This window comes from Sander vitreus, chromosome 17 (genome assembly GCF_031162955.1).
Source record: "Sander vitreus isolate 19-12246 chromosome 17, sanVit1, whole genome shotgun sequence".
NCBI classification, from domain to species: Eukaryota; Metazoa; Chordata; class Actinopteri; order Perciformes; family Percidae; genus Sander; species Sander vitreus.
Genome location: NC_135871.1, coordinates 28,668,120 through 28,680,120, shown reverse-complemented (window position 1 = coordinate 28,680,120; position 12,001 = coordinate 28,668,120). Strand labels below are relative to the sequence as shown.

At 41.1% G+C, this 12,001-nt stretch overlaps 1 protein-coding gene across 1 annotated transcript in view; it reads left to right on the top strand.

Annotated features, from left to right (window-relative positions):
* LOC144532834 (attractin-like protein 1) overlaps positions 1-12,001 on the top strand; it is a 287,336-nt gene that overhangs the window by 150,367 nt on the left and 124,968 nt on the right. Inside the window, exon 26 of the mRNA XM_078273772.1 lies at positions 10,597-10,658. Coding sequence (XP_078129898.1) covers positions 10,597-10,658 — 62 coding nt within the window. The remainder of the gene's footprint in view (positions 1-10,596; positions 10,659-12,001) is intronic.

Here is a 12,001-nt window from a genome sequence, read left to right as displayed (position 1 = left end):
GAAATTGTATAACTTGAGACCGTAACTGTTTCTTTATTTTAAACATCTCTGATTGTAATTCAGCAGAAAATGTTATCTCAACAAGAAAGGACTGTTATAACGGAGATGAACAGCCTGATTAAAGAACTTGTTTCTGCTCTGTTGATTCCTCATTGGTAATTTTTTCTGAACAACACGGTTCTTTTGCATCTTCTACCCTCTCTCTCTTTGCATCCCCCATGCATCACAGCCTATAGGCCAGCTGATTAAAAGCCTTCTGTCAGAGGTGAGCAGCCATTTTGTTGCAGGCGATCTCAGGGCTGCCGTGATTGGTTGGATGATTTGATTTGCCGCGTAGTGCTCAGTCACTTATTATCCTCTGCGCCTGCTGTCATTAAATAGGATGCCTCTCCTAATCCAATATCTGACACACACACACACACACACACACACACACACACACACACACACCCTCTCTGATCATGTCAGTTACAAAGTGTCCTTTATTGGATCAAAATATAGAAATGGTTAACTGTATGACACACACACACACACACACACACACACACACACACACACACACACACACACACAGGAGGAGTTCTATCTGATGCATCTCATTGAGGCAGTATTAAATTCCATGGGGTGCAAGAGGAGAGGGAAGGCTGAGTGCTGCCCATTTAAGCAAACAGGAAGTCATCAGCAACATCAGGTAAAATTAGGCTGGTACAGGCTATGTTTTAGGGACAGGTTGCAATAATATTAAATTTTTCTAGTCCACAAAAAAGTTGTGGCATAATCTGCAGTCAGTCATCAAACGAGCTGATGGTACAAAAACTTTGTCCAGCCAGTTTAATAACATTAAGGGTTTTATTCGTGCTCGAGTCCAAAGATGCAGTTAATGGATACAGGCAACGATTAGCTCCGTTAGCGGTTAGCTCTGTTAGCGGTTAGCTCCGTTATAGGAGTGGATGAGACTGCCACGGACAGGGGTAACAACCAGACTCTGATAAATGACATTCGGGGAGCTTCCACAGCGGTGTGGCCGCGGCGTTTTGTACGGTTTCATTAGTACAGTTAACAAGAAGACCAGCAACATGCTACTGCTAACGGTAGCGTCTGAGCCTGAAGTGACTGTGCGAGACACACGGCGCAAGAATTCACGAGGGGAGGGGCTGGAGGCAGCTGGTCTGGGTGCGCTGTAAAAAATGTCGCCTATTCATGTTTTTAACACTAGGCTGCCCACAGATTTGCTTGCCTATTAATCGGCTTGATATACTGGGATATTGGCCGATGCTGATTATGTAAAAAAAATGCCAAAAATCGGCCAATTAATCGGTCGACCTCTATATTAGACATTTTTAATTTCTTACCAAGCTGATCGCGGTTACGTGTCAGTTAAACTTTCCATCTCCAATCCTATCTGTATTCGTGAGAAGTGGCGCTGTCCTGAGTTGAAAGATTTTGAAAGAGACTTTACGGCTTTATTGTTGAGTTAATAGGTGTGTGTGTGTTCGTGTCGGCCGCATTTTTAATCCTTTATAGAGGTTTAATAAAGAAATAATAACTGTTAACCAGGTAAATTGCTGATGACACCCCTTTTATTACCTGGCCATTGTTACATGTTTACAGGTCAATATAATGTTTAAGTGCTGAAGTAGTAAATGTTTGACCAATAATTAAAAATGGTGTATTTTTACATTGTCACATAATTCATTTATTACATATTTTCTTTAACTATCCAGCATTATATTTTATTCACACATAGAGCTCATTAAACGCGACATTAACAAGCTTTTTTCCCCAAGGTATTTAGTTATTTCTAGTTAAAACAATGCCATCTTATTTTAGTTACTGTTAGCGACAGATGAATTGTATATGATCGTATGGAAGATGACTTTCCACGGTAAACAGACAAGAAACAAAATGAAAATCTGACTAATACGCGACAAGTGAAAACTGGAAAGGCACTGCTCTGGGGTTATATCATGTTTACTACAGTTTGTTACTGGTGTTTCAGCTGCAGATTGATCCAAAAGTGGGCATTTAGCACCTGTTTGAGGGAGCGGCATCTGTGAGCTCCTCTAACAAGTGCACACATATGGCAGAGCTGGGCTCATCTGCATAACATGTAGTTGGAGGCGGCACTCGGCAACTGCCTCACTTTGGTCATTAGGTCCTCATGAAATGCAAATACTGAGGAAGGAGTGTGTGGTAAACACATTTCAGCCGCTGGAAGATTAAAATGTACAGTTGTTAACATGCTGGTGTCAAAACGTGTGCCAAACATTATTACTTCTTGTAGGAAGAAAACCAATAGATGTGGTGATGAGGAGAGGTGAAGTGAGGAGAAAAATGAACTGTTTCAAGGTTGAGAGTTATTTATTTGAGAGAATTAATGTGAGAGTTAAATGCATAAATTGAGCATAAGAATGATTAATTTGAAGGAATGATTTGTAATTGAAACACACAAATTACTGATTTGATGGAACTATCACATCACTATCTTACCTTACATCTGCTAGGCTCTAAAGTTAGACTAAAAAATAACAAGTGTACAGTTTATTCTCATTTCACATCAGGCTGTTCTCATGTTCTCAGGTTAGGATAGCTTAAAGAGTAACTCTCGCCAAAATGCAACCTGGGGTCTTTTTGTGAATGTAACCGAGTCAAACTTTCGTTTAAAAGCATAATTATTACTTACCGTAATTTCGTTTTTCGGCCAAATGGCCTTTTGAATGGGAGTGGTACTACTACTACTACTACTACTACTATGATCGCATCAAAATCACTATTTTTAAAACACTAAGAAGGCTCGACACAACATGAAACTTTGCTCCAAGTATCACCAGGGGCTCTACACATGAACTCCAGCATTGAGAACATTGTTTGTGTACCCAGAGTTTACTAAAAAGAAAGGTTTTGAACAACTCACCTTAGCTGTTGTTTCCGCTCGCCGCCATCTTGCGTAACAGGGAGGAGAATAAGATGGAAAGCTCCTAAAGCTTAGTTCCATATAAATGCACGGATAATTTGTTGTTGTCGTTAGTGAAAAACAATATTGACCTTGTAGTTGAAAAAAGAGCCTCATATAAGAATGACATTTCCTCCTATGGAGTCCGTTCATTCGCATTCAGAGATTGCCTATTTTGGACTGGGAAAATGGCGGATAGCATAAACAGCAACTGCTAACGTGAGTTGTTCAAAACCTTTCTTTTTAGTAAACTCTGTGTACAAAAACAATGTTCTCAATGCTGTGAGCCCCTGGTGATACTTGGAGCAAAGTTTCATGTTGTGTCGAGCCTTCTTAGTGTTTTAAAAATAGCTATTTTGATGTGATCATAGTAGCGCCACTAGCACTCCCATTCAAAAGGCCATTTGACCGAAAAACGAAATTACAGTAAATTTTCCGTTTCCGTCCTAATTATGCTTTTAAACGAAAGTTTGACTCGGGTACATTCACAAAAAGACCCTCGGGTTGCATTTTGGCGAGAGTTACGCCTTTAAGACAAAATGGGGGAGAGAGAGCGGATGAAATGCAGCAAAGGGGCGGTTGGGGGTCGGACTCAAACTCAGGCCACTGCGGTAAGGACTGAGCCTCAGTATATGGGGCGCACGCTCCACCAGGTGAGCTAACAGGGAGCCGGTGTTTTAACCAAAACCATAATCTTTTTTTCTAATCTTAACTAGTCGTTTTGGTGTTTAAACTTAACGCAGCAGGACAGTCACCATTTGTTGGCTGAACTCAACTGCAACGGCTGAAACAACTGTATCCTCACATGTGAGACAGACCACACCTGACCACAACCAGCTGTGATGTTGGTTGGAGAGCAAATAACCAGCTCATATATATCAGTGCAGTTTTATTTTTTCCTAGTGGGAGAACCTTTGGGGAAGGAAAAAACACGTGCTCCTTCAAACTGCTGCCGTGAGTGAGTGTCTCTCAGTGTTGTCTCATTGATGAACAGCTTTTCCAGGCTTGTCTTCCTGCCTTCTACCCCGTGTATCTGATCAGCCTGCAGCCGCGATGAGGATTAGGCGAGAAGAGTAAATGAACTGATTATCTTTCCCCGCCATCTTCTGCTCTCCTGCTCCCCTGTCATCATCCCCCAGCTCTCCATTCATCTTCTGCCTCAGCTTCGCTTCTCTTTTTCACCTGTCGTTCTTCCCCTGCTCTGCTCTTTCTCTCCTTTCTTTTTGTTGCTCTCTTTTTTTTTCTTCTGTTTCTCTGCCTTCCCTTATTGATTAGCCAAACTCTCATTCCAGGTTTTAACAAGCAGCCCCAGGCAGGTGGAGCAGCCCTTGTTTCAGGGTTAGGGATTTGAAAGGCAGCCCACTGCTGTCACAGCTCCTGGGCTGGTACCCAGAGGGCCAACATAGGCCCTCAGTAATGACTGGACTGCAGAGCCGGGGTCCTTGGAGTCCTCTTTACATCATTCCTGTTCCTCTCATCTTTTGCCTCTGTCCCCCCACACACACACACACTTCCTTTCTGTTATTCTCTTTCCTGTGGTAATTGCTGTTCAAGCTTCAAGATTACGAAAATATAGTCAACAGTCAGCTGACCCATGATCTCAAAACAATTAGATTGTATAAAAAAGGAATATGGCTGCTGTTTTGTGTTTCCACCATAATGTGTGCATTTTTTCAGTTGGTATGTGTCTGTGAGTCATTATTCTGACTTTTTCGTTGCTGCAGTATTTCCCTTGTTGCCATTTTTGAGTTGCCTTTTGTATCAGAAGCAACTCTGTGTCAGCAGTCCTCACACCGTGCTGCAGAAGCTCCAATCTGGACATTAAACACTTGGTTTATTAAATTAGTAACATGTATCTAACAATAAAGCCATTTCGATCTTAATATAAAATACAAATACATAAATAAATATACTGAAGGATACATTTCAATCTTTTCCAGTGAGCCAAGGGTACACATATGGCTAGTCTCGCATATCCAGACCTTCCTCCACAGTGCTGCGAAGGAGGGTCTGGGTAGTCAACCCAGCATTCCTGGATGGGAGAAACACATGCTCTAGTTTATTGGCATTTCTTTAAACCAATCACAAAAGTCTTGGGCGGTGCTATGCACCCGACGGTTGCCTCTGCAAAAAAGCCGGGAAGGAACTTGTTTTGGTGGAACGTGTGTACGTTCAAAAGTAGTTTTAGTCGTGCGAGAGAAAGCTCAGGTTGGACAGATAGTCTAGCTAGCTGTCTGGATTTACCCTGCAGAGATCTGAGGAGCAGTTAACCATAGTCCTCACAAATCCACCAGAGTTTAGAATTTCAACACAAATAAAGTGGAAGTTACCGGACATCCGGCCGAAATAATATAGACTAACATATGGCATACTTTTTAAATGTAAGACGCGTTTACGAAAAGCATTGGAACTTTAAACTTCATAATGAATGACCATAGTGGCAACAGAGCCTCCCAACCATTCAGATGCATTCACATGGATTCATGTTTTTTAGCTTCTCGTTGTCCAGATTGTCTTTGTTTTCTTTTCTTGTGCGAGGGAGCTAGGTTACATCTGTATTGTAATGGTACTAGTTTGTTTAGCGGATTGTTACATCGTGGGTGTGTTAGAGTCTGTGGAGGAGTTCTAGGGCCAGAGTATCAATACGCAAGTGCCCGACAGGTTGACTAGTGAAGCTCATGTGTTCCTGATGTCTAACTGGACTGTTCTGCAATCAAGCCAAATACAGTGGATACCTCTGTGAATTATTCGGACAACATCATTCTACAACATCTGGTTGTAAATTCCATTGTGGAGGACTGCTCTCGTCCACTAAATTGTGATTGCAGCATAAAGATGCTTTCACAACCTCTTTCAGACTTTTTGAGCTCCTCATCATGATGTAACATGACCACCAGTTAAACACTGCACTGCTTTTTCTATTATATATTCAGTTTGTTTTAGCAAAACTTTTGGCTTGCATTACGTTTTGCATGTTCATTTGTAAATTCTTTGTGTGTGTGTGTGTGTGTGTGTGTGTGTGTGTGTGTGTGTCTGTGTGTGTGTTTGTGGCTCTGCAGTGGTGTGGATCAAGAAGAAAAGGGTTTGGTCTAAACAGCTTATTGATTATGCTGTAGTTGTGTTTAACGACTGCAGTTGTTGTAAATTTAAATGATGACTGTTGGCTGGAGTTGGCATTGTGTGTGTGTGTGTGTGTGTGTGTGTGTGTGTGTGTGTGTGTGTGTGTGTGTGTGGGAGAGCTACATTAGGAGGAATGTTTGAGTTTGTATTCATTTACTATATTAAGTATTTTGTGTTTTCATATCTTCTGAATGATCTGTTGCATTCATTTTTGAATGTATTTTCTTCCAATATATTTGCATGTATTTCTTTTCTTTTGGTGTTCCTGTATGTGTGTGTGTGTGTGTGTGTATGTACAGTCCATTTATGATAAGTCTTTATATTGTCTCGTGGTAATGCTGTAGATTGCTGCATTGCAAGCCTGAATGCAAAGCCAGGCTCTTTTCTCCCTGATGCCTGTATTAATGCTGCGTCCCTCTGGACCGGAATCAGCTTTCCAGCAGGTTTTTCACTGTCAGGCCATTTTACCTGCTGCACAAATGCCGGTAAACCTCTTAAGCCCATTCTGCCCCATTTCTTTCTCTCTTCCCCTCCCAACTAGTCTCAGAGGAATCGCCAAAGACAAAGATACAGCCTTTCTGGCTATTAGGGCCATTCAAAGCTATTCCCATGTCGAACATGCTTGAAATATATTGCTGTCAAATGTACTGTGAGGCCTGTTATCAGTGGTTTTATACTTTATAGTCCGTGTTAGTCGCTGCAGTGCTGCTCCGGGTTTTTTCAGATCTCTGGCAGTCCACCTGTCATGACGATCAGGTGATGTCACAGGCTAATTTGCACATCGGTGGCCTCACCTGCACCACTTTCACGCTGTCTTAAAGTTTCACAAAGTAAAATGCAAGACTTTTTTCTTTAAGCCAATTAAAATGAAACAAGACTAGTCACCTCTTAAGGTAAAAATGAATAGAGTGCCGGTCTGTCTGACGGGGCGGATTTCTTTATGAAACGGCTCACTGAGAAACGTTTGTAAGACGTCGAAAGTTAAATTGCAGCCTTATTATGCAGATCCTGAACTTAGAGACAACACAAAAGACAAAGACTTGACAGACGTGTAAACAACAAAATGTTACAATTCATGTCCTCATCTACAGTAATAATGAAGCTTCTTTTGTTCTAACACAATGCAGATTACAAAGTACTTTCCATTAAACAAAAAATATATGTATTTTTCAAACATATTTTTGTTGTTTTTTTGCAGCAATAAAAAATCAAATAAAATTAACATATAAACATAAACACATTGACCAGGAATAGATTAAAAGCAGCCAAAAATGTACAGATTGATAATTGAAATAATAATATAATGGAGTACACAAATAAAAGAAATAAACCAAACTAACCAATTCATAACTTTTTATTTGATGTATGTATCTTTTTTTATTGAGCTTTGAAAGCATTGTTACATTTATTTTTAATTTTTTTTAAATTGAAATGTCTACTTTTGTTTAAAACTAGTGGCGTAAAATGACACTTAAAATGCACTTAAGTTACAAACAAGTGGAAGAATCGGACATTGTCTTACAGCATCTTAGCGGGAGGTTGTGTGTGTGTGTGTGTGTGTGTGTGTGTGTGTGTGTGTGTGTGTGTGAGAGAGAGACCGTGGTTTGGTCCGGTTTGGAGCCAATAGTCAACGCGATGTGCATTCTTCGGTCTATTTCTTTCCAGAATGCACATCTTCCTCCACCTATCCAGAAACGAGGCATCGGTGATCTTTCCAACAGAACACTCTGCTCTGTTTTCTTCCTACAGGGCAGAAACGTGTAAAGAAAATCTGTTATGTCTGTAATAAATAATCCTCTTAACATGAGGGATTTTAAACTTGGACAACAATAGCTTTCAGGCGTTTTCATAGCTGAGGGCCAAAAGTTTGTTCCGAAGCATCGTGGTGCATCTCTGACACACACAAACAGGGGCGCACAAACACACACACACACACACACACACACACACACGGCTGCTGATAAAGACAGATTGCAGAGTTATATTTTGAGGGATGAAACAAGGTGTGTGTGGGTGTGTATGCTGATGAAACAAGTGGAAGTTTAACACTTTTTTATTTTAATGATGCAACATACAGTATGTGCACATTTTAACATGAAAAAAAAGTTTTTTTTTGTTTTTTTTTATGTGATATTGCCATTCTTTAATTAAGATAAAAACACATGCTCTATGAGATTCAGTTCATCCAACACATAAAAAGACTAGACGCAGCGATGGTGGCTCTGCAAAATAGTCTCGGGAGGGAACTTGTTCTGGTGGAACATTTGCACCCCGGAAAAGAAAACACCACATACAATATTAAATGAAGTTACCTGTTGACACAATACAGTAACGTTAGCTATTTAAATTAGCTGGATACATGGTTAAACATCATTTGTTCCACCAGCGGATTGACGTGTGTACTTCGTCCACAGCAATCCTCTCCAATCGGCCCCAAAACGTCCCAGGTAGTAAATGCCGTAAACATATTCTTTGTAAATCTTTACAATCATTCACCAAAAGAACCAAGCTCTTTTCAGCGTGCAGCTTGCTAGTTTGTTTTTGTTTCCCAAAGCGAAGGGATTTTAGGAAAAGGCAACACTCAGAGGGCGGAAAGTGAGGGACAGTGTCGAGAAAGTGAAGATTCTCAAATGTCATTTTATTAATTGAAGGTGCACCAACACAATCCTGTTCACTTCCATTGCATTTGGTTGGAGGCAGATGATTCAATATCTTAAAATCTCAGCACTATCGCCAGATATCTGAGTCAACATCTATCCGATCTGTGGTTCAGGACAGCAGAGGGCCACACACTGCACCAGCCAACATGATGACGGATGGTGCAGTCAGTGGATTTAGTGGTGCTGTGACATCCAGTGGGTTTGTCGGGGTTCAGTTGAACAAAGTGCTGCAGAATAGTGGAGAGCACAAAAGTTCAGAAGCTTTTTCTCACAGGCTAATCTTCTAATAACCTACAATGACCTGTGTGTGTGTGTGTGTGTGTGTGTGTGTGTGTGTGTTACTATATCCGTGGGGTCCAAAAACGGGAGTCCAGTATACTTGTGGGGTCCCGACAGCTTTGTGGGGCCAAAATGCTGGACCCCACAAGTTTAAAGGGCTGTTTGACGGTAAAGACTTGGTTGTAGGATTAGGGATAGAATTACGTTATGGTTAGGGTGAGGGTAAGGGTTAAGGTTAGGTATTTAGTTGTGATGGTTAAGGTTAGGGTAAGGGTTAAGGTTAGGTATTTAGTTGTGATGGTTAAGGTTAGGGTTAGGGTTAAGGTTAGGTATTTAGTTGTGATGGTTAAGGTTAGGGTTAGGGGTAAGGTTAGGTATTTAGTTGTGATGGTTAAGGTTAGTGTAAGGGTTAAGGTTAGGTATTTAGTTGTGATGGTTAAGGTTAGGGTTAGGGTTAAGGTTAGGTATTTAGTTGTGATGGTTAAGGTGAGGGTAAGGGTTAAGGTTAGGCATTTAGTTGTGATGGTTAAGGTTAGGGTAAGGGGCTAGGGAATGCATTATGTCAATGATGGGTCCCCACAAAGATAGTGCCACAAACCTGTGTGTGTGTGTGTGTGTGTGTGTGTGTGTGTGTGTGTGTGTGTGTGTGTGTGTGTGTGTGTGTGCGCGTGCATATGTGTGTGTGTATCAAGGAGTTAGAGAATATTTGAGAATGTATTTGGCAGAAAGAAAAGTGTTGGCCTTATGTAAGCGGTCTGAACATTGCCTAAGGTTACAAAGATGTTCCTCCACAGTTATTGCATCAGTTTCACATGATGCTCTGTAACACGTTTGGGAAAGCAAAGTTACATAGGGACTCGCTGAATTTAGAGTTACGTATAGTCGGTAGGTTTTGATTGCTTTGTGCAAAACAATATCTTTACGACAGATTTAGAAGGTCGTCCTTCCTCAATCCGTTAAAACTGTTTGTAAACTACATCCATTTGTATCATCTATAACCTTGTGCATTTCTGTGTTGTGTAGAATTAAGTGACATAGATCATTTCATGTCTATAGTTTATAGCTGACTTCTCCATTGGCTGTTGAAACAGGTGACGTCCCTTACATTCTGCGACTTGAACAGCAAAAAGTCTAGACCCCGATTATATTTTTCAGGTTTGTTTTCTAGGAAAAAAAATCTCATAATATACAGACCAATACGGTATTACAAATTTAAAGGAAGAAAGAACCGAGCAAAGAAACGCATAAATGCACACACACACACACACGATAATCAATATATTGAGCAATGATGGCAAACATTTTAAAGATTATTTTTTGGGGCTTTTTTGCCAACAAACTCCGTTTTCTGTTCCCGAATGTGGAAAGAGATGATTTTTTTGAAATTCCTCAAATCTCTTTTGAAAACAAACCTTAACTTTTGACTTTAGGTTCACAAAGTACTGTAATATATGATTTAAATAGTAAAACAATGTCTAAAATGAACTTTTGTAATATCGCTTTTTGAGTAGGAGTTTTGTCAAACATCGCTTGGACGCGTCGGTTAACTGTATATATTTTCTCTCTCTTTGCCTTGTCCAACAGATTGCTTTCTCTCAGCACAACAGCATCATGGACCTTGTGCAGTTCTTTGTCACCTTCTTCAGGTAAGTGTTTCCTGTCTGTCTTATTGACTGTATGTACTGTGTTATATGCAGAGCATCCAGCGGCTCCTCACAGGGGCTTTGCTCAGTGATTCACTTCCCAGAGGCTTTTTGCACAACTGGGCCATAAGCTGAACTCATTGACTTACAGTAGGTGGCAGCAGCATAACCACCAAATTCCACCAGCCGCGGAAGTGACGCGTTCCGGCTCCGCCACGGTTTTGTTCCGTCCTTCGCCACTCACCGTACCACAGGGAGCATCTCACCGAGCGTGTTAGAAGCGGAGCGTCTCGCCTGCCCGACCGACACTGAAGACTCTCTACGAGTACTTTACAGAACAATCCCGTGTTTATTAAGCTAGTATCTACTTTCCACTCCAAGCACTCCTGCAATTAAACTCCATGCCTTCTGTTTTCTTGCGTTGTCCTTATATTTTCCACTTCCAAGATGAATCTCTCGTTGTCCATGGTGTTGTAGAGGAGATGTTTATGATATTGGGATGTCTTTTGGTAAATTTCCTGGCTTCTCATGTCCTTCCACTTGCTGCCCGGCCTGTTGAACACAGCGCGGCTCTCGTGAACAATAGACCTGGCGCGTATAGGATTGGGCATCAAGAACCGATTCCTACTTGGAATCGTTTCAAAAATTACGATTCCAGTAGAATCGTTTCTTTACTGGAATCGTTTGGAATCATTTAGAGGATTTGGTTTCAAATCCGATCATGGCTTCCCAATTCAATAAGCTCAAGTTTTGGTTTCCGAAGCGGCCAGGCGCTTGTTGTGTTGCAGCCTTGAAGCACAGTAAGCAGCGGTCTAGTCTCTAGTCTAGTCCGAAAAACTGTGAAACTGCAACCCACCATTGAATCAAAATAAAACATTCCTCTTATTTGTGAAAATAGGCATGTGACCCGTTTCAACTCCACCCCTCAAAGAATCGGAATCGAGAATCGTTAAGAATCAGAATCGAAAGGAAGAATTGGAATTAAAATCCAAACGATGCCTAACCCTAGGCGCGTATCTTTAGAGGAGCGGAGAGCCGCTTACTGCATTAACATTAAGCTTCTGGGACGCCATGCATCGCGGCTGATGGAATTACACTCTAGACAACCTTACAGTAAGCTATGATTTGCTGAGTTGCAGCTCAAAAGACTTTATTTTTAACCACATTTCACTCACTACTTTTCAGTAAGGTCATCCAATTGTATACTCCCCTACTACTTTTTGTCCTACCTGTTGACTCACTTGGATCAAAGACCATTCATGAATCTCATCTCAGTAAACTGGAAATGTCGAAAGTAATTCCCAAATGAGAATGGAAGTATGTGTAGCAGTCCTTCCAGAAAAATG